The following is an 18,871-nucleotide window of genomic DNA, read 5'->3' as shown; positions in this document are numbered from 1 at the left end:
CAAATTGCCATGAGACATTTTCCTAGTGGGTTTGCATTAATGAGCAGGCCCAGAATGTTATACATTAGGAGGTCCTGGCATTTCCTTTCATTAATGAGCATAATGAGCACTGACATATTTCCCAAGTCCACTAGTGAGTATTCTGTGCATGTTCTTGTACCTGAAAGTTACAGTTTTACAATGTCTATATTTACATACTTGCTGGCTGAAAGAAATAACCAAAGAAGGGAGAAGTGTGCAGTTAAGAGATTGGTTCACAATGCAGAGTAAAAATCACCTCGTGTGCAGCTCTGCTGATACCAACACCAGATGGATACAGACAGTAGATGCATTCAAATTTACATATTTTTTTGGTGCCTGAAATGTCACTAAATCCCTGGACACAGGACTGCTGTGTACAGACAAAGTGCTGAATTTATGTTTGAGGCCTTTAATTTTTAACTAGAGCACAAGTAATATGAGGATTAAGAGAAGAGGATCATTAACCTAATGTGTCACAACAAGTGTCTCCCAATACATGGTTACTGATTACATTCATCCTTCTAACTGCAAACCAAGCCAAAAGAGCCACAATGATCTAAGGCTGTCATTCTGTCTGTCCGTACGGACCCTCCAGAAGTGAGGTTCAATGTCCATTAAATCCAGAGAACTCTTTCTCCACTGACTCCACAGAACCTGAGTTCGCTGGGAATGCACACCACCCCTCCTCCATCTCCACTCCTAAACACTCTTTTCTCTATTAACCTTTTTCCTTAGCATTCACACTGGAGCTCTTTGAGTAGTCTAACTTTTTGTAGGACAGCCTGAGATCGCAGCTCTAGCTACTCACTCCACTACTGTGGTGTTCTGTGTAACTTATAGAAGCCTTCATCTTATTTTGAAATTTTCCATACCTTGCAGCTGTGCTTCATTATCAATGTCCTCAGCATGAAAGACACAAATAAATATCATTCTCACAAGAATGATGTCACAAGAAGAGTTTTTTCTATCTTAATAAAATTCTGCTTAGTAGCAGTAATCTCTCATTATTCTCAGGACTATTCACTTCTACCTGACACTTAAAAAATAAGATAAAAATTGTGAAATCAAGACCTGAAAATCTAAACCACTACAGAATTCAGGGCATTGAGCAACCAAAGCTTACTAATCCTGTCTATGTTCATTATGAACAAAGGATGCTTCTTTAGCTATCTCCACACAGGTATCAAGGCCAACCTTCTGCTCAGTACCAGACAACTCTGTTTCACTGACTTTCCTGCTTAGCTAAGTCATTTCTGAAGGGCAACAGACTGTATGTTTGATTTGGGATGTGTGCTCCCAAACTTAGTTATGACATTGGCCTCATCTCATTGGGATCTTTACCATGATTTTGTTTTGGGAGGTCAGTAGTATTATTTATTTCTGCAATGACTGAAGAAATAAAAAAAAACCAAAGAACTCTTTACTTGCTCTTCCAAGATGCATAAAGATTAAGAGCAAACCGTTAAGAACAAACAAAGCCCTGACTACTTTTATTGCTCTGCAACTTTTCCCTCACAGTAGCCAAGTTTGCCCAAGAGCAGCAGAATGATGCAGTTCACTACAGTCTGACTGTCCATAAATATTTCACTGGTGCAAGTTAGCTGGTCTTATTCAACTAACAAAAAGGTTTCAGTACAGATAAAGAATTCTCTTTATGCAATGCTTGAAGGTCAGTATTTTAATTGACCTGTCCTTGGGAAATGACAGATCTAGCTCCCCTAGACTTTATAGAAGTCAGTCTGTTGCAGAAGGGAGTCCCATCTGCCTTTAACAATTTCATATTTGGTCACTGTACCTGTAAGAGCTCTCTGAAATATCAGTTTCTTGTGGGATTAAAAATTTGTTCTTTGATTTTAATTTTCACATGCATTGGCCATATAGCATGGCTGAAAACAGTAATTCAGCTTGCCGTTTGCTGTTTTATAAAAGACTTCTGTTACTTCAATTAAAAGTTTTCTGAAAAATACTCTTTCTGTGAAGATTTGAAACAATGAAATTAATACATTTAATTTTTTTTTAATGTTGAGTTCAAGTTAATAATTTAAGAACAACAGGTGGACATACAATAGATAACTATTAACTGAGCAATCTTACTTCATAGACCTGTGCAAATTCATATGCTGAAAAACCTGATGTTGAACCTTAATGACCATCTTTGGGATTCTCATGTTTCAGCAGTTTTAGAGGATTAAGCATTTCAGAAACACAAATATAATTTAAACAATACAGGAACAGCTGGTGTTTAAAGCATACCCAAAATTCTGAGTAGAATATAAGAATATTATACAGAGAGGTGAGGTGTATAATCAGATACCTTGGACAGCAGGTCAGGGGTACATTATTTCCATAACATGACAAGTCACTTTGACCATTGACAGAACTTTTACCTCATCTACTACTGAGATTTCCAGATAAAATTACATACTAGTGCTCAAGCATCTTAAAGGAAGTTTTCTGAGTAAAGTCCTTGCTAAAAAATTATGCAACCAAGACTAAAATGCTCTTGTGAAGTAAAGGGATTTGTTAGTACATTTACATGAAAACGTTAAAAATTCCAGGGATACCATGGCTGTTATGTATTGTAAGATATTTTGTTTTGAAGTTCTGAACTATTTGCTACCATAGTAATATCATATTAAAATATATATTAAACAAGAAAGGTACCATGCTAATCTTGGAAGCAAACCCAAGCAGCAGTGAATTTGCAAAGAGAAATGCACTTTGACGAAAGAATAGAATCAAAAACAAATAAGAAACCTCTCACTGAAACAATAGCTTCAGGAGTATTTAACATCTCTTCTTCCCTTGTTGAATGTTCTCAATTAAATTTCTTTCATGAATTTAAAATCATGAGATCTATGTGAAACAGCCTGGAAATATAAAGAGGCATCCATCTAACGGTTGCAAACACTGCTGCATGACACCATAACAGTTTTAGAGCGCCCCAAATGGAGAACCTGGAATACTCTTCATGATTTATTTTACTTTGGAATGCTTGGAAACAAAATCTGACAAGCTACAATGCTTATCCTTCAGAACTTAAAGTATTCTCTAAATTCCTGCCCATTTTCTCTATTTTTCTCAATTGTGCAACAGAAAAAAAAAATCAGAGGAAATTCTTGTAGATGATGGGACCATCAGAGAGTTTTGTGGTATCAAAGTTTATTAGTTTACAAAATGGTAAAAACAGAAAACAAAATAGAAGCTACATGAAACAAATTCAAGTAATGTGTTGACCAAGGACCTAAAACAGAAAAGAAAAACACGAAATTAGAGAGTTAAACACAGTGATTCTCTTAAAATTTCATCATCAGATGAGCACTTAAAGACTTGCCTAGAAAGATGAAAATAGTATATATACTTTTCCCCCCCTTGCACTATGAAGTCACTTGTATGAGAAAAAAATTCATTGAATGAAAGTTATAGAATGAGGAGTATTTTGGTCTTCTAAATTGTGCCTTGGATGAAGTCTGATTTTTCTCAAAGTTTCCAATGGAAAATGTGACTCTGTGAGAGAGATAGGAGATATTTAAGCAGGGAGATCCTTCTGGTTTTATGTTTCATTGTACAAATACATTTCAATTTTACTGATATTGAAAAGGACTTTTGGCCTTAGTGCAGACTTGGCTTGTTAGATGCACCCATCATGCTTGGATTGAGCAGCCCAGAAAGCCAGAGCACTGCTGCTAGTGCAGGAGGCAGGCAGAATGCCAGAATGCTGAATGTTAAACCCACAGTGCAGTAAAATTGTCTTTAGAGCCATTAGCCTCAGGTTTGCATGCAATCCCTCAAGAGACTTTCCTGTAACACTGGATGCAGAAGTTTTATGGCATAAGCTAGTTTTTCAGAAAACGATGATTAAATGAGTATTTGGGATTGTTCTCACATCAAATGGTTGGATTCAAGTACATGAGTTTCATTTCACTTTTCCAGCTGTTGTTGAGGTGCAGTGACAATACAAAGAAACACTTTTACTAACTGCTCATAGAACTTACAGATATATTGATAAACTAAAAATAAGAAAAAAATAACCAGGGAGCTGTCCATAAAATACTCTCTTCACTCCCTGTGAAAGAACTAAATAATACTAACAGTAACCTTGCCATAGTTTTAAAAGGAATTGTTAATAAGAGGGCAAAACCTCATTGCAGAGGAAAAAAAATCATTCCTTTTTGAAACTGCAACTGATGCTTACTCCCTCTCCTCCTCACGAGCCACACTACTTGTTATTTATTTTATTCAAGCTTTGCAGTATCATGTAGTCATATTGTGAAGTTCTTCAAGAAGCATAATTTTGATTATTTTTTCAATTTGAAGTTTCAGTTAGTGCCTGATTCTGAAATGGTGCAGAAGATATAGGGGTAGCTAGGTGTAGATATAGATGGTATAGAATAGGGATGAGAATGGAACTTAGAGCTTATTTTAATTATTTAAGACAATTTTTACCATGGCTTCAGCCATTGCTTTAGGCTATATATACATTTAGGAGAAAGGACTGAAATGTGTTAAAATATTTTCCCCAACTTCATTCCTTTCAATCTCTAGAAAGATAAATTAAAACTATGGCAATTGTTATTGAAAGATGGACCTTAGGAACTGAAATCCTCTGCTATGAAGATGCCATTCATGAATAATATTTTTGTTTCCTCAGTCAACCCCAGCAGGCTTTTCTGTGCCAACAATTCCCTGTTCCAACTCTGCTTGAAAGCCCATTATTCCAAACTGCATAGCAATAAAGATGGTTATTAAAGGAATGTTTAACCCTGTATAAAATTTTGACTGTATTATTGGCACCACAAATATTGTATACTACAATAATTTAATTTTAAGAAGTCTGCCAACTGAGGAAGAATGAAAGAGAAGACCAAACATGTAAATGTAGTAAAATTAAGAAGAAATGAAAAGTTTTGCATACAGGCTTGGTTTAAACATGTTCTTACTGATGCATGTAATGATCTTACTATTCTACAGAATGAAAGAGGAACTTCTGTCTCCTTCTAATTTACACCTGGATATCATTGCTTGAAATTGAGTTTAGTTTTTTCCTCTACAGAACTTTATAGAAAGTTTATTTGAGAAAAAAAATATTAAGGACTTATGGAGAAAAAAATTGCATAGTATCTTCAACCAAAAGTCAGAAATTACTCGCACCTTGCAATTAAAACCAAAAAGCCTATGACACCCCGGCTGGAGTTTAAGTTGTAAATATTAATGAACACAAATCACATTAAACTTAGTACAAAAATTATTGCAAATATGTCTCCATTTAAGATTTTTATGTATTTTTGTTTGTTTTAAACAGTATAGTGTTTTTCAAACTGACTACCAAGCAGCTTAAATTGATATTAGCATCAGTGCTACCTATGTAAGGCATCTCAAGATGGCTCAGATCAAAGTTGGAAGGCCAAGCCCTCTTTATAGACAGGATACAAAATTCCATTGAGATATGGAGCAGATGATGGAGCAGAGGTGATTCAGAGCACCCAAGTTACAACTTGTCTATAACAATCCAATGCAGGTGGCATGATTGTTTCTCTAACAAGGAACAGACTAAAAATTTTTCCAGGCTGAGGTCAAGTGGACTCTTCTATGCTGCAAGGATATTGAATTCTCCAAAGAGAGGAGATGAATAATTTAGAAAGTCAAAGTTTTATTACCATTTGATCATAACACTTTTTTTTTTTTTCCAAACCCAGCATTTCTAGCAAGACCAAGGATTTTTAATAAGTGAGGGAAATGCATTATTTAGGGCATGTTAGTCTCAGCAGTGCCACTTCACCTAATATTTGTTCCAACTTGACTACATGACATGTAAACTTCATTAGTTTCATTCATTTATGACACGGCAAATGTTAACCTTACACTCCCAGTGCAGAAGTCTGTATTATTTGTTTTAAAATATCATTCTGATTATATTACTGCAAAGGCCAAGGGTTTGAAATTAATTTTATTCAGGACGTTAGTGTATTGAAATTATTTGTGATACTGTCTCTTCAAATTCTGAACTTATTTCTGCCTTTTATATTCCCCCTTGACTGCAATAATTCTAATTGCCTCATAACATCTAAAAACTGTAAACTGCCTCAAATAAGTTTTTAGCCCTTTAGTTCTAAAGAAAATTAATTTTCTGGAACAAAGTGGAATTAGACCACATGCAGCAACACATACATATCCCTCCTGGAGGGAGAGCTCTTTCATGCACTGTAACAAAGAGGAAGAATTATGCGTGGTTTGTAGGCTTGACTACAAAATGTGACTGAAGAGTGGTGGAGCACTGAGGTCTATCTTCTTGCTGTTTTCATAGCTGCACAATGAGGTGTTACATTTTTTTCATTATACAAGTGGCTCAGAAGATTTGCATCTGGATAAGCAAATTTTCTCAGAAGCAATATAAATTGTTTTCAGTACTTCACACAGTCATTTCAATGAGTCACTGGAATTATCAATTGAGTTTAAAGAAAATTATCACTTGTTTTGGTTCATTTGTATTGTGTGTGTGGGGGGGTTATTAATAAGAAATAATATTTGAAGGAAAAGAGCTTAACCTTAAAATAAAACAGAAGTGGTTGGATACCTTAAAAGTTTAAACAAATCATGTGTTAAATTGAAAAAATAGTGCTTACTTTCTCTGAAAATTTTTCACTTGGATTAGTAATTTCATTTCAGCATTTTAATGTTTGATTTGAAGACATGATGTAGATTTTGTTCTATTCCAATTGCTCCTGCTGTTCCCAGCATGGAGACAGCTGGGCAGAATGCTATCATTAAATTCTGATCAGATGCTAATAATTTATTCTAATATGTTTAGGATTCTTTGGGAATACTCTGAGTAGGCAGTTCTAACTGATCAAAACTTTTCCTCCAATCCAGCATATCCTAATATAAGCCTGCTGAAACTCTTCACCTCATCTTCAATTTATAGACAACTTTCAGACTACTGAATATTGTATAAAGTGCTTGAGAAAATGACATTGCTAGACCTACCTGTTCACTTCTCCAAACGTCAGGCAACCTTCACAAAAAACTCTCTTTGCACATCTGAAGCAGCAAGAGACAAGTAGAATGGCACAGAGAGAAGCTGATGGGGAAAAATGTCAAGAAAATCCTGTCAGTTTATGATCCAAGAAAACATAAGGAAAACATAAAAATACTCAAGGGAACAGAAGAGCTCTTACCCTCTATATCCATCAACGTGAAAAGAATGGTGAGCATTCCTGGCACGAAGAATGGGTGAATTCCAATCCTGAGAACATCCAGAGAGGTTCTTGCAAGAAACAACAGGATTTTCTTTTCTATGACGATGGTTATGCCAAATAGAAAATTGTGCTAAGCAAAGTCAGTGCTTAGGCAGCTGAGGATGAACCAGAGATGGAAAGAATCCACAAATATGCAAAAACCTGAGGTTTTTTCCTAGAGATTACTTGGAAATAAGACTGAGCGAAGAGTGTGCTGCCCAATTAATTGTTGGGTAGCAAGATAATATCAATGGGGACAACTCACAGCAGGTTTGTGTGAACATGAGGTCAATTACGGCAATAATTAATGAGGCTTTTATCAGTTACACATACAGAGATGTGACCATCATGTACTCCTTATCAGTGGTTTCTTCTGACAGAAAAAAGACCCTGAAATAAACCCTGCAGAGTCTTTATCTCTCAGAGGCTTTCTTGTGAACCTAAGGATGACCCAGGCTCCTTGAACTGAGATGGAGTACATATGAATAGCTGAAGGATTTTACTGCTAGCTTTATTTTGTTTTGCAATAACTTCTCCAGAATTAATGCCTCCTCTATCAAGCCAGGATTTTGGGATAAACATTTACCTGGGCTGTACAATTTGTTAGTAGCTACAATTAAAACAAATTCAAATTATATTTCCTCTTACTGTTTAGGAAGCCAAGTATTATTGTTTGTTTTACTGCTAAAATTTTCTTGGTTTTTGAAATAACATCTGTCTAGTACGTTACATAAATTGCTTCCCTTTTGAACTGTCATACTGTTTTAGACAGTCACAGGAGGACTGCAAGGAAAGAAATTTAACCATACAGAAGAAATGTTAATGACTTTTAATTCCAGAAGGAGAAAGATACGAAAAATATGCTAGGGAAAAGTGATCAGGTATGATCTCAGACAGTAGGAGGAAAAAGATTTTTTTGTTTGTTTGTTTGCACTGGTTGTAAATGCAAAATAGAATTAGACAAGATTTTTAAAAGCCCTACAGCAAAAAGCAGCAAACTTTTCTGAGGGTTCACATGCTGAAATAGTGACATCAATGCAGACATTTCAGAACTTTTCAATAAGAGCACTGGAAATTTGTGCCACAGGTTTTTTTCTAATTCTATAGTGAAATCTCAGAACTCTTGGCTTACTTTAAGGACAGCTTGGCATCTTCCTGCTGGTTTTGGACAAGTGCAAGGGGTGGAGTAGCTGCCATCACCACGTGGCCAGCACAACACTCTAATGCTCACTGCCCTGCTCTTGGCTGCCCATGGACAACTCCACTGTGCAGAACGGTACTGTCACAGCTCTGGCTGAAAGAGGTCCCACACCTGCTCCTGGCTCACCCCTCCCACTGGCAGCCCATGCCTGACAAATCCCATTCTTGCATGGCTTAAAAAGACACCTCTCATGCACTCTTCATCCCTCACCTGTTTTTGCTCACCTTTCTCTAGGTGTTGTATGCAGAACTTTGCCTATATTTATGTGTGTGAGGCTGAGGCTGATTGCCTTTTTGGGAGTTGTGAAAGAATTTTTTTTATTACTTGCTCAGTGACCTCAGGCAGGCACAATTGAAGTAGTTGGTGTAGGATGTAGACATTCAATATTCAGGAGTCTGTAGTGCTGTCCAGGCTGCAGTGCATGTCACACATGTCACACATGTGACAGCCAATGCAATAAAGTCCATCTCTGAAACAGAGCTAATACCTAAAAGAACCTCAGACTATGTTATTTTTGTAGTCAGTTTTTCATTTCATGGTAAAGAAGACTGAATTTAAATTTCTAAACATATGATGAAGAAAATGTGCTCCATCTTCTGGACAGTAGGGTGGGGAAATGGCTGAAAACTAATACAGTAGAATGTCAGACAACTCTTTAGACCCTAATCCTCTGTCCAACCTTATACTGTACTGTCTGAGTAGTTCCTGCTATTTCACAGCAATAACAGCTAAAATATTTTTTATTTTAATTTTTTTTTTTTTTTACTATTACTAAGAAAAGGAGCTGTGAAATGCAGCCAGGAACAAAGTGTGAAATGTTCTGTACCAGGTAGATTCTGCTTGCCATATTAAAATTAATAGTACTAACACTGGTGACTTTAATAAAACCTGAATTTCCAGATTGAATTCCATCAGTTCCCATCAAATACACAGTATATCAGGAAATAAAAGACTACAGGAAATACTGTACACACAGGACTGCCAGAATAGAAAAAAAGCTTTTTAAAGGGAAAAAGTTTTAAAGAGTAGAGAGCATACATTTTAAAAACTCAATAAACAGGTTTCCAACAGCTCTCCTGACTGTTAAGCAAGCAGTATGCTTTGTGTACTATATGCTTTTAAGAAAATATAATAGCTCCAGCTTTGAGTGATTCCTAACTGAGCATCCCTACTTTTTAGACAGGGAACAATTATTTTTTTTCTCTTGCTACTCAGCTGCAGAAATAATGATGGAATTCTTATACTCTGGTGCTTGTTTTAGACATTACTGTTGTTCAACAAGGAGAAACAAGATAGGATGCCTTATTTTGGGGGAGGCTTTTTTTTTACAGCTCTAGATTTTGTTGACAGGTTCTAGCCTAATTATGCAGCAAATAATTTCTTAAGGGGTCAGTACAGGTGAGTTAAAGACCCTCTGCTTCTTCCTTTCAGACATTTGGAGCTCATAGACAAGAGATATTTAGGAAATTGGGAAATAGATATGTGACTTTATGCAGTTTTTATGACATCAAGTTCCTAACGCAATGAGTGAATAGAATGAAAAATGCATGACTTTCTTTTCCCTGCAAATGTAACACTTTTCTATGGTTATAATGAATGTTATTTGACGGTATGCTATGCTTTTATCAGTAGCACTACAAGAGTTCTCAGCATGCATTTGAAAATAGTTGCATGTAAAACTTTTCATTATAAACATTATTTTCAGGAACATTTGACAACTGATTCTTGTAAAAAGTGATTTTTCTAAACTTTAAGTCACTCTGGTAATCATAAACTATTTGCTTTTCTCTCATTTCCGAACTCTGTGTATAAAGGCAAGATCCTAGTGTGGGAAGTTTATATTCAGTGCATTAACTACTATGCAAAAACATGACCATGAAATATGCTGTGCTCTTCCTAGTAGCGAGCTGACGGTTGCATGTTCCCAAGTGACACCTTTTATCACAGAATCACTAGGTCGGAAAACACCTCCAAGATCATCAAGTCCAACCCAATCCTAACCCCAGCTAAACCATGGCATCAAGTGCCACATCCAGTCTCAAACACATCCAGAGATGGTGAATCCACCACCTCTCCCCAGGTAGACCATTCCAGTACTTTATTACCCTTTCTGTAATTTTTTTTTTCTTAATATCCAACCTCTATTCCCCTTGGCGCAGCTTAAGGCCGTGTCCTCTTGTTCTATCAGTTGCTGCCTGAAGAAAGAAACCAACCCCCACCTGACTAGAGCCACCTTTCAGGGAGTTGTAGAGAGTGATAAGGTCACCTCTGAGTCTCCTTTTCTCCAGGCTAAACAACCCCAGCTCCCTCAGTTGTTCCTCAAAGGACTTGTGCTCCAAGCCCCTCATCAGTCTTGTTGCCTCCTCTGGATGTGCTCAAGCACATCCTTTACTCTCTAAAACTCTCAAACATCCTTTACTCTCTAAAACACTGATGTAGCAATTTGCTAGATCCAGCCAAACAATCCTACAGGTTGTATGGTGCATGGATGCATTCCCACCCCCACACTCCTGCTGGACAGGCCCATCATGAAGGATGTTACCAGGTCACCATGCAGGGAGTGTGCAAATCAGCTCTGCAAATGTCACCTGTTTGCCTCAGGGGATGTGGTCAGGCAGCAGTGTCACAGTCGAGACGGACACACACTCAAAGTGCTTCAACAAAAACATCAGGGGGCTTCAAGTATCAGCACCATGTTATCTAGAAGTCTTTCATATCTTTTCCATGTAGCAATCCTACGGGCAGCTCCACACAGCTCTGGCTCTTTCTCCCCTTCTCTCTTCCTTCTGCACTCCTGGCTCACTCCTTCCTGTCTCTGTCCCAGCCACCTAACTCTGTCTGTCCCTCATACAGTGGCTCTTACCTTATCTGTCCCTCACACAACCTCCTGTCCCTTCCTCCTCACAGCACAGCCACCAGACTCCAACTGATTCTCTACCAGCTCACTCACTCTTTTTTCACACCCATAGCTGGGAGCAAGGCTGTTCCCACTCTTGACTAATTAACACAGCTGCAAAATATCAGAGGCAGGATTGCCTTTTGCACTATCTCTATGTCTTACCACACAGCAGGGATGAAGGTTTCTTGCTGCTAGTTTTGGACATATTGGATAAAGAGGAACATCTTGGAAGGGGGAGGAGGGTTCACTATTCTCTCTTCAAGAGACTTCTCAAGTACAGGAGGGACATGAAAGGTCAAGGCCTGGGCAGGGAGGTTGAACTGGGACAGAGTAGAACCTCCTGTGGGAACAGGGAACTTTCCTGCAGCAGGGAGCAAACTTACAAGCTGAGCATGACATTCTTAGAGATTCAGAAACACTGAGTGTCATTGTGCAAGCTAATGTGTATTGTTGGAATTTTGCCTTGAATTTGCCTTTTGTTCATTTTCCTCTGCAGGTTTTTTTTACTATTGCTTAGCAACTATGTGGGGACATCAAAGAATCCTGCTGACTCCCATGATGTGCTCACCTGCCTTCTGCTTTTCTGTTGAGAGAGTTAGTCAAAAATCTGAGACAAAGCACATATGAATATTCATCCAAGAACTAATTCCTCCCTTGTACCTGTAGTGACCTGGTGCAGGTTACACAGGAAGCATAGGTTTTGAAGTGTAAATAAAATTTAAGTTGACTGACCTAACACTGAGATGGTAAGGCCAGGGAGCAGGATTGGAGAGGGAGCAGACAAGAGCTGGGACAGATGGAGGGCAACTCGTCCAAATCCTGGCCTTTGCTGCTTTGCCAGTGGAGGCTGCTGCCCCACACAATTCAGTTACCCGCACACAGTGGCTACTTTGGCTTTGTAGCTCTTGCTGGAGGTGACAGAAGCAGTAGCCTTACAGATACTTTGCTGTTCTGGGGGAAGGCCTAACTTGTGTGTGCCCTAAAGCTGACACCATCTTTGCCTGAACTTTCTTCAGTCTGCAGCGACTGCTATGGGAAACATGTCTATCATGTATTTTTCATTTGAAAGCTGCATTATCCAGATTTTTCTCCATATATGTAAATATATCCTTTTTTCTTTATTATGTATTTTTCCTCATATAGATGGGTGCCTCCATACCTACTGGATGGATAAAATGGAATAAACAAATACGGAAAACAGAAATTTAAAAAAATTTCACATTAATCAGACCTGTAAATATGTAAGATTTTCTGAGCCATGGTACTCTTTGCTTGGAAGAAATTATGTCATGTTACTCCTATTGTTATCATCCACAACTGTCTGTAGAGCCCAAAATAATTTATTTTCCATGTTCTAAGTACCAATTTTTTTTTAATGTTAATCTAAAACTTCCTTTTTTTCCCCTCATCATGTCTTTAAGCTCTGACTTTTTGAATATTTTACTATAATGCTCTGTACTGAGTGTTCCTTATCCTTTGGCATTTGTTGTTGGGTTTGAAAACCTTGAACTAAGGTGCATTGGGATTTTGCCATCAGAAATCTTCACTTTTCACCTTTGATTGTGAAGCAGAATTTTCAGTCACAATGGAAAGGAATGCTTAGTGCTCTGACACACAACTCTATGTGTCACAACAGCTGCACCTCTCCTACTCTCTCTTACATAAAAATCTCTTGTGTCTTACCTTGTCCAGACAGGCTGTCTTGGTCGACTTCCTTGAAAGGAGGTTCTGCTATATCAGCCAGGTCTTGCTTCTCTTCAGCTTCACTCTCCACCTCTCCAGCGGGCAGGAGTTCAGGTATGGTGAAACTCTCCCCTGGAGACTCATAGCCATCGGTGAGTAAGTCTTTGCCAGCAGAATCGTCTGCTGGGGGAGGCAAGTAGGAATCCTCTGATTTTGGAGAGCTGCTGGTGCTGCCCAGAGCACTGAAAGGCACTGTGAAACTTGGGTGGTCAGTAGCAATAACTTGGGTGTATGGGTATCTGTCCTGAAACGGTTCTCTGGAGGGTTTGGTAGGAAAATCAGGTTCAGATGTAATAAAATTATTAAATTCTTCAGGGATGCTGATCTCTTCACTCAGGGCAGGGCTTTCAGTTGCAAATTCATCAACAAAGACATCTCCTCTCTGATCCACTGTTGCTGGACTGGGATAACCTAGTGGGAGTTCCTCCTAAAAAAAAGTTTTAAAAGAGCAGCTTTCATTAATATGTCTGAGTTTCATTGCTTAGAAGGCAAAAAATCTTTAGCCACATGAGCTAGCACATAGCTAAGTCAATATGGAATCATATTATGAGTTAGGTTGGAGGAGACCTTAGAGTTTATCTAGTCACAACCCCCCCATGCCATGGTAAGTGACATCTTCCACTAGACCAGGTTGTGCAATGACACATCCAACCTGTCCTGGAACATTGCCAGGGCTGAGGCATCCTTAACCTCTCCAGGCATCCTCTATTAGTGTCTCAGCATCCTCACTGTAAAGAACATCTACTGTATATCTAACTTAAATTTCCCATCTTTCAGTTTGAACCAATTTTCCTTGTCCTGCTACTACAGATCCTGACAGAGTCCCTCTCCAGTTTCCCTGTAGGCCCCCTTCAGATACTGGAAGGTTCCTATGAATTCATAGGATGTGTAAAATGTTTGGCATGTGCACGTGACCATAATCACAGTGCCTGTGATTTTAAAAGTGATCAAAGAAAGATGATCTTAAACTGCTAGCCCTGTAAACAGCTCTTTTTCTGTCATTGAGATGTACTACAGAGGTGATGAGACACTGTTTACTTCGTAATTAAATCTGGAAAGGGTAATCAAACAGTAATATTCACCTGTAAATGCTCTAAACAGTATCTCTGTTGCAGTATAACAACACAACATTCATCCTTACAGCATGTACAAAAGGCACATATGTTATTCTAGCAAAAGAAACTTTTCATATGTTTATGTACTTCTTAACACTCTTTAATTTCTTTTCCCATAGAGAAATAAATAAACATGAAAAACATTATTAACCTACCAAATCAGGGCCTGCCAGAGGAATAGTGACCACACCTTGGATATCATTGTCTAAATCACTAGGTGGTATACTAGTTTCTGCAAAAAAAATCAAAAACATTAGAGAGAGAGAGAGAGACCACAGAATATTTCAGCACCAGCACATTGAAAACTGATCAAAACATAAACTCAATAAAAAAACCCAGTACTAAAATGTTCTCCATCAAAAAATTGTTTAAAAAAAATCACATTAAGACAAAAATCCCATTCAAATTCAATTCCTATTCAAAAAGATAATTATGAAGAAAACCAAATTTTATATACACTATTCTTCATATGCTTTATTTAGCATAAATGGGATAGGTCTGCAGAGAGGTGAACCATGGAGGAATGCTTGAAATCATCTGAAGTGTGAACCCCTCAGTTAGATCTGCCTGGGCTATAATGACTCATATTAAGTTCACTAAGCCTAAAGTTATTCCAGTTTTACCCTGATTCCACACCATTGTTAATGTCAGTGTTTTGGCTTCAGTGCTCAAGTTGCTCCTTTCACCTCTCAGAGGAGATCTTTAAAGTACTTGCATGCAAACTGTTTTTCTAAAATTGGTTATTAGAACTAACTGCTGGGAATAAGTTGTTTAAAATATTTATTATTGACGTGTTCTATATATTTTTTTTATTGGTACTTTTAATCTACATTAAAATATGACACTTTATTCTTACAGAAAGTATTAGTTCAACTGAATAAATTTTTTTTTTGCAAGAAAATGCTGCTGTTTGTGAATGAAATACTGTGGCTAAATTTCAGTATGGGCTTTGAGTTTGTTTCAGTAAATATGCATGTGAAAAAATATTTTAAATTATTTTTCCCCCTCTTTAAAACCTCTCTCCAAAAGTAGTTTGCTAGCTTTGCAAAAATCATTGATGAACTAGAAAGGGATATTTATTAGCTGGATTACCGAATAGGGTGCAGACCAACTTCTGCTGGAGGTTTTCACACCCAGCTTGTCTTCTATACTTGCTCTGTGTTTCAGAGTGTGAGTGAAACATATCTTTATGGATTTTATCTTGGATCAAATGCTGTTTAAGGTGTCAATCTTTCTGATGTTGCTGAGATGGCTTGCTTACAACCAAGATAAAGATTTCAGAAAGCTAATTTTATCTTAGAGGCAGCTCTCACTTTTTTCTTGTTAAACAAAGGAGATTGTCCATACTGGGAAGTTAAAATGATACAGTGAATATTTATGGTATTTATTTTATTTTTATCCTCTTAATGATCTTAGTGTGTAAAATATCCAGATTTTCTAAACAAAAAACCAAGAAAAAAAATCTTTTAAAATGATTGCAAGTTAGGCTGTATAATTATAAACATGCATTTTACTGTAAAATTTAACTTCTTTCACTACGTCCTTTGGATGCTATATAACACCAAGGAGAATGGACTATGTCAGATGAAAATAATCTGTTAGAGAAGCAAAGGACACCTTACTGAAATTGCATCAGTTTGGGAAGGCAAGATTCAGCCTTGTGCCTGGCACCTGGCACCTGCTTTACTGACCATCAGTAAACTGAAGTGTTCCAAGGTCCACTGGCAGGGACTGGTCTTCATGGAGTGCGGTGGCAACCAGCTGCTGAAGGTCTGTTACTGTCAGTTTAGTTGCTGATATTTCCCCCTCTTCAACTGGAGAAATTGGTATTTTTTCGCTTTCAACCTTATTAGATCCAATAGTTGAGATGGCATCTGCTGTGCCTTTGGCTTCTGAGCCATCTCTCTCAAAGTTCACCACGTATCGTGCTACCGTGCTGCTTGATCTGCCAGGGGAAAAGGTGAAAATGCCCAGAGCAGCAAAATCAGTCACTGGCTGAGAAATGATTTTACACACAAACAAACAGATGTCCAACCATTACATATTATCTTCTGTAAAAGTAATGCAAATTTACTTCTTTCTAATGAGACTGTCATCTTCAAATTACTTTTCCTTCACCTAACCCCTTTTTTTCCTATGCATAACTTTTAATAAAAATTCCCACATTGAAGAAAATTGCAAAAATCTTTTAACATAATCTGATTTAATCTGACTACTCAGAAATACGTAGAACTAGTAATGTAGTCTGAAGTCCTTGACTACTGATTCAAACAGCTATAAATGCATGCTGGGGTTATTAGAAGCTATAACCATGTATTAATTATTCAGGAACCTATGAAAAGGGCTTAGATAGTTCATAAAATTGCAGACAAGCAAAAATCTTATGACAACTGAGACATTTTTTTTTTCTTTTTCAAGCTAATGTGGCATGCAAATCACTTCTTCACAATGGGAGTTAGCTTTTCCAAGTCCAAATGGGTGTGTATGGCTTCTCTCTAGACACTCATGTTTAACAGAAGTCTCAAATAGCCACCATTTTTAATACATCATTTTTCATACATGTTAAATTCACTTAAATAAAAAATAATGACTATTCCGTAAACATTTCTATTTTGCTACAATGTCAAATAACTATTGTTTTTTCTACAATGTCAAATAACTATAGAGAGAAGAATTTCATTTTATCTCGTATGTGCTATGTATTTGCATTTATATGACACGGCAAGAATTTAGGAAACACATAAGATAATTCTTCCCTTTAAAACATGAGCAAAAGAGAAATTCTGGAAAACTGCTAGACAAATTATTCCCCAGTAGCACTTTTAAGCAGCAACAACAATAGACTCTGTAGCTGTTTGTATTACCAGTGAAAATTTCCCTGCATTTTATCATGTTAGTAACTGGTCTCTTTGCTACTCTATCTGGCTTGATAATGGAGATAACAAATCAAATTCTACATACTTATTGGAAATATTGTGTACATGGGAATATAGTTAGGAAACAGCAGATCAAAAATGAAAATTTGAATATAAAGTTTCCCTACTTATTTTTCACTTTCACTATATGGCTGATATAAATCTTTAGTCATATAAATGTGAATATTCATAGGTCAAACATTTTCTTTCCTTTAGAGACAGCCTGACAAAATTTGATTACATGAAACATTCAGATTAATGTTAAAGCTATCTCTGATACTTTATATCACTGATTTTGTACTTAGGCAGAACACAACCAATTCACTTTGTCACATCAAGATAAAGACATTTACTGATTTATCTACGTACATAATAAATTTATTAATAGTCATAATTATTGTAATTAGTCTATAAAACTATTAATCACAAATTACAGCAGGATTACCCATCTTTCTCCTTCTTCTGTCTTCATTTCATTGCAGAATAAAGAGCATGAGGAAGGATTGCAAAAGAAAGAAAGAAAAGATTAATGTATACCAGTAAATTGTTCAGTCACACACATCACAACCATTTTTTGACAATTTATATTATTTTCTATGTCATCTGCAATGTTTACCTCTGTGTGAAAATGACAGTATACTCTCCATCAGTTCACTTTTTCCCTTCCACACAATGGGAATCACCATGGTTTGCGTGGGGAAAGAGGAGTGTCACTTGACCACAGCAGTTTGAAATATCAGCTTTTCTATGTCCATTGTCAAATGGTGCAGTTTGAGCCCTGGCATGGCCAATTCTGTGGTGGCAATGGGCACTGGTGGCAGTACTTTCCATGTCACCACACATGATGCCTACACAGACTGTAGTAACAGGGACAACTTGAACCATTAATTACCTCTGGAAGACATGCCTGTGTTGACCTTCTACATGCAATGCCCAGTTATTTTCCCTGGTGAGTTCTACAGAATACCTATGATGTTGTCTTTCTTTATTGCCTTGTAGGAAATGCTGCTAAAATATGTAGTACTATGGCCAAGGGAGAATGGACAGTAACATCCATCTTTGTTGACCTCTAACTCCCAAAGCTGACTAAATTGCTGAATAACAGGAATCAATCCAGTTTTTCCACACTGAAGAATGTTCTTTCATATCAGCTAAGCCCAAGATATGAAACCAAAATGGATCCCAGATCTCCCAGAGTCACAACTAAAGAGGTTAGGTACTGCAAGTTGTAACTATGAGATGCTACTACAGATTTTCTCTGCTTGTACTGCAGTAGACAGATTTTTGTTTTATTAATTTCAATACAAAAATATAAGCAACTAATTTTCAGACTATTTTGCTCTTCTACCTCCTTTTCCCCAGCAATTTTTGCAGAGAGAAATGCTAGGGATGTTCTTGTCTAAAATTGCATTGGAATATGAGTGTTCTTCAACATGTATTAAATATTGCTAGAAGTACTGAATGTTCCTGGTGCTGTGTCACAAGACCACATAAATTTGTCTTTTTTTTCCCTGGCCTTTTTTCTTTTTTGCAGTTTCTTACAATAGTTATTTGTTTATAATTTGATTCTTTATGCAATGTCCTCCCTCTCCCCCATAGATTCTCTATTGAAAAAGTACACAAGAGGTTGTGTTAGTAGTAACACACAAGGAAGCTAAAACTAAAAGAAATGCAAGACAGAACACACATTTACTGAAAAAGTGAAAATATTTAAATTGTTTGAAGAGCCTAAGAAAAAACTA

The 18,871-nt window shown here is 37.2% G+C and overlaps 1 protein-coding gene across 1 annotated transcript in view; it reads right to left on the bottom strand.

Moving 5' to 3' along the window:
* Positions 1-18,871, bottom strand: part of IMPG1 (interphotoreceptor matrix proteoglycan 1) — a gene marked incomplete at its 5' end in the record, with an annotated part of 55,988 nt that overhangs the window by 14,784 nt on the left and 22,333 nt on the right. Inside the window, 4 exons of the mRNA XM_083856187.1 lie at positions 13,040-13,526; positions 14,370-14,439; positions 15,902-16,159; positions 17,575-17,595. Of these exons, the coding sequence (XP_083712313.1) occupies positions 13,040-13,526; positions 14,370-14,439; positions 15,902-16,159; positions 17,575-17,595 (836 nt within the window). The remainder of the gene's footprint in view (positions 1-13,039; positions 13,527-14,369; positions 14,440-15,901; positions 16,160-17,574; positions 17,596-18,871) is intronic.

This window comes from Zosterops lateralis, assembly GCF_965231275.1.
Source record: "Zosterops lateralis genome assembly, chromosome: 3".
Classification (NCBI taxonomy): domain Eukaryota; kingdom Metazoa; phylum Chordata; class Aves; order Passeriformes; family Zosteropidae; genus Zosterops; species Zosterops lateralis.
The sequence above is the reverse complement of the archived record's forward strand: the minus strand, read 5'-3'. Positions and strand labels throughout refer to the sequence as shown.